Source organism: Cucumis melo, chromosome 6, assembly GCF_025177605.1.
Source record: "Cucumis melo cultivar AY chromosome 6, USDA_Cmelo_AY_1.0, whole genome shotgun sequence".
NCBI lineage: Eukaryota > Viridiplantae > Streptophyta > Magnoliopsida > Cucurbitales > Cucurbitaceae > Cucumis > Cucumis melo.
In genome coordinates, this window is record NC_066862.1 from 6,241,741 (window position 1) to 6,246,056 (window position 4,316).

The window sequence follows — 4,316 nt, forward strand, 5'->3', positions numbered from 1 at the left end:
TCCAATTTAATATATGTCACCTTTTTCTAGTTAAAACAAAGGTTAGAGTAGATATTTTTGTAATTCAATAATTGCGAAAGTAATTGATCAAATTATTAATTTGTTCAATAATAATTGATTATTATCTACTCAACTATGAACAAATAAAAAGTACGAGGGATATTATTTGAATCTCAATTTTTGAAAAAAAAAAATAGATCGATGCCTTAGTACTTGTATTGATATAGAGTAAGTTAAGGAAACATTTTCTATTTGAAAAACTTTTGTAAAACAACACATTGGTCTTTGTATTTTCAATTTCGTAACAATTTAGAACTTTAGTAGGTTTTAGAATAATTTAGCCTCTAAACAAACTCAATAAATTTGGATGTCAATTTTTATTATTGGACGATAGTAAGCTCTATATTTTATAAAAATATTAAGTATCTAATTGATTTATCGAGTTTAATTATCCAGAAAAAAAATTAATTGAATCTTATTTCTAATATCAACGTTAGGAGACTATGATCCCTTAGATTGAATTAAAAATATTTTTTTAAAAACTCATTTTTGTGAAAGGATTTAAAATACACTTAATTTTTTTATAAGTACCTTCCAAACACTTTAATCTTTTTCAAAATAAATTGTTTTTAAAATTAAACGTTTGAAAATGTAATCCAAATATACTATTAAAGTTATATACACTAAATATAGATCAAATTGTCAAATTGGACTAGAAATGATTTATAATCATATTATTTATTATATGGGTTGTTATGTTTGGTTATTTGCATGCATATTCTAATGTCAATTTCAAATAAAATTTCATATAGGAACACAACTAAGTAACATTAAATTATGAATTTATTATATTGATTAACATTATTTTAATATCTCTCTTTATTTTTGTTTGAAGTACTTTCAAAGAGAGAAGGAAAAAAAAAAGGATTTATTTTCTTTTTATTTTAAAACAAAAAAAAGTCAAACAGACATTTCCTTCCCCTTTATCTATGTTGCTTCCCCTCCACTCCCCCACATTTCACACTCCAACTCTCTCTCTCTCTCTCTCTCTCCTCTGTTCTTGCTTTGCTTTTTTCTCTTTTTTGCTTTTTAATCTTCTTCTTCTTCTTCACCTTGAGCCCACTAACTAACAAAGAAATCATTTCCATTATTGTTGCTTCTTCAATTTCACTTACCAAAAGTCTCTCCTCTCCCATTCTTCTTTCTCCTTTTCTCTTTTTCTTGCGGTGAAAGTTTTTGGGTACTGGGGTAGGGTGTGGTTTTGGTTGATTCTTTGATTTCATCACAATTCTTCATCTGGGGTTTCGATATTTTGTCTGAATTTTGTTTAATTCGTTGATATGGAGAAGGAATTCTTCATGAATGATGGTGGATGCAGTTTTTATGGGATGGAAATCCAACCTAATGAGCTGAATTCAAGTGGGGGGTTGTTGAATCCCAATTGGGAAAATTCGATGGACCATAGCGATCTCTTTGAGTCTACTTTAAGTTCGATTGTGTCTTCTCCGGCGAATTCTCACATTATCGGCGGTGGCGGTGGCGGTGGCGGTGGCGGTGGAGATAACTTGATGATGCGAGAATTGATCGGAAGGCTGGGGAGTATTTGCAATTCTGGTGAGATTTCGCCTCATTCTTACATTGGTGGAACGAATAACAATAGTACGAACACTTCTTGTTACAATACGCCTTTGAATTCTCCTCCCAAGCTTAATTTATCCTCGATCATGGAGTCTCAGATCAGAGGGAATTTGATTCCCCATCCTCAAAATCTTGCCCCATTTTCGACTGACCCTGGTTTTGTTGAGAGGGCTACGAGATTTTCTTGTTTTGGGAACAGGAATCTTGGGGGATTGAATGGTCAATTGGGGTCTAATGAAACTCAAGAATTGAGTAACAGATCAGTGGCCGGAGCTGGAGTGGAATCTGGAAAGTTATCCAGAGTTTCAAGTAACAAATCCTTCAACATTGGTGGAATTGGATCCCCTCAAATGGGGGTTCAAGAAGGCGATCAAAGCCCAGTTCAAAAAGGGAATTCAATGCCAATCTCTAATAAGAAAGTACTGAACAGGTTTTCGAGGTCTTCGACTCCCGAAAATGCTGGTGATTCGCGGGAGGGATCTTCGGTTTCCGAGCAGATTCCAGTTGGGGAATTGGGTTTAAAATGTAAAGCTGAAACCAACACTAGGAAAAGGAAATCAGTTCAAACTGGTCAAGCAAAAGATGCGAAGGTAAATATATTTACAAATTTTAAGTCTATTGGTGATATCTCCTTTTCAAAATTCTGTATCTGTTGATGTAATTGAGTGGAAACTAAAAATGACAATGCATATTCTTGTTTTAGGCTGCAGTAGAGAACCAAAATGGAAAGAAAATCAAACCAGATGAAGTTACTAAAAAAGAGATTGATGGCGCAAAAGGGAAGGCAGAGGCAAAAGCTTCAGGAGATGCAAATCAGAAACAAAACAATGATAGTTCAAAGCCTCCTGAACCTCCAAAGGATTATATCCATGTTAGAGCTAGAAGAGGTCAAGCTACAGATAGCCACAGTTTGGCTGAAAGAGTACGAATTAAAGCACAAATACTCTATATATTCCACCTTTCGCTCTCCAATCTGATTTAAATGCTTACAATTTCTGTCTTTTTGTTGTTGTTTGTGCAGGTCCGACGTGAGAAAATCAGCAAACGAATGAAGTTCCTTCAGGATCTCGTTCCCGGTTGCAATAAGGTGCTTGGAATTTACAATTCTGCAGTCTGAACTTGAAAATTTTAAGCATAAATGTAGTTCTAAAGTTAGAGTTGGATTTTTTACAACAGGTAACTGGAAAGGCAGTCATGCTTGATGAAATTATAAACTATGTTCAGTCTTTGCAGCGCCAAGTCGAGGTAATCACCGAATATTCAAATGATCTGTCACATTCTGTATGTATATGTATATAGTTTTCTGAGTTGTGTTGGATTTGATGCAGTTTCTTTCAATGAAATTGGCAACTGTTAATCCAAGGATGGATTTTAACATGGAAACTCTTGTGCCAAAGGATGTAAGTGAAAAGTAAAACATCTTTTTTACTTCATAATCTAGTGAAACTCTTGAGACTATAACTAATCCGGTGTAATTTGCTACATATTTCAGATCTTCAAAGGTCCCGGTTCCTCATCGCATACGGTTTACCCTATGGATTCATCTGTACCCCAATTTGCATATGATTATCAATCTATGCACGTGCCTCCTCTTCATAGTGGCATTCCTAATGGGACAGAGAAGCAATTCGCCTCTGCAAATGATGTGATGCAAAGAAATCTAAGCGGGCAAATGCCAAACGGGTACAACGAAGTTGTCAATGGAATCCAAGTAAATTGCTAATCTGTTTCCTGAAAGTGATGAAACTAATATCGCTTTACATCATAGTCTAAAGATCATCTCTAAATTGATATACAGGTTTCAAAGTTCTGGGAAGATGAACTTCACACAGTAGTTCAAATGGGTTATGGACAAAACCAACTGCAGAATGCTAATGGTAATATAAACAACAGAATTCATAGCTATTTGGAACAGATTAGATCATTGAACTGAATTTTGAAACTGTTTTGGTTGAATGTTTATACTGAATCCAAAACTTTTATGGTGCAGATGAAATGAAAAGTGAATTGTAAAAGAATGAAGAACAAAAAACTGATGAATTCCATGGCGGCCCCCCCAAGGCGAGTGAGGCTTTTGTACATAGAGAGGGATTCGGTTCCTTTTAATCTTTTTTTTTTTTGGAGAAAATAGAAGAAATATTCTCTTTTTTTTTTCTTCTTTTTGTTTCTTTATGAGAATTATGTATCAGCCACTCATTCTTTTGGAGAATTCTTTCAAGAATTCCATTATGTATAATGCTAGAACTAATTGGCAGCAAAAAGAAAAAAGCACAAAAAAAAAAAAAAAAAAAAAAAACTGGTGGTGGCCTCAATTTTTATTAGACCACATTTATGCTTCGAATAGCCATTGTAATAGTAATGTTGGAAAAGATTGAAAAGTTCTGACATTCAATCCAACCCTTGTGTATTACTACCACTACTCATAAATCATAAATGTTATCATTGTTCCTTTCAGACAAATCTCTCTCTGATTTCTCCTATTAGAGTCTCGTTTCAACCAGTCACAATGTATATATGGTAACTTCTCTTTGTTGATGCTGAGACGTACAAATTGGTTCATCCAAATGGTTATTACGAGACAACCAAAAAAATCTCTTCTAGTCTTGTTTTAATCATTATAACGTAACTTATATTTTTCTGAAAAAGAAAAGAATGGCTATCAAGAAAAAATATACCTA

At 33.9% G+C, this 4,316-nt stretch overlaps 1 protein-coding gene across 1 annotated transcript; it reads left to right on the plus strand.

Annotated features, from left to right (window-relative positions):
• The first annotated feature begins 1,018 nt into the window (after positions 1-1,018).
• On the plus strand, positions 1,019-4,098 carry LOC103483960 (transcription factor bHLH62-like). Its single transcript, XM_008440838.2, has 8 exons — positions 1,019-2,228; positions 2,342-2,560; positions 2,660-2,725; positions 2,815-2,883; positions 2,967-3,038; positions 3,131-3,349; positions 3,437-3,515; positions 3,629-4,098. The coding sequence occupies exons 1-8, from the start codon at positions 1,341-1,343 to the stop codon at positions 3,649-3,651; spliced, it is 1,635 nt and encodes a 544-aa protein (XP_008439060.2). The 5' UTR covers positions 1,019-1,340; the 3' UTR covers positions 3,652-4,098.
• Positions 4,099-4,316: the final 218 nt, after the last annotated feature.

What these genes read in the sequence shown, in the direction of transcription:
- LOC103483960 (XM_008440838.2), top strand. Translation starts at nt 1,341, where the DNA reads ATGGAGAAGGAATTCTTCATGAATGATGGTGGATGCAGTTTTTATGGG. An exon ending in GCCACAGTTTGGCTGAAAGA is followed by an intron (nt 2,561 to 2,659) that starts GTACGAATTAAA and finishes TTGTTTGTGCAG; the next exon opens with GTCCGACGTGAGAAAATCAG. An exon ending in CTTTGCAGCGCCAAGTCGAG is followed by an intron (nt 2,884 to 2,966) that starts GTAATCACCGAA and finishes GATTTGATGCAG; the next exon opens with TTTCTTTCAATGAAATTGGC.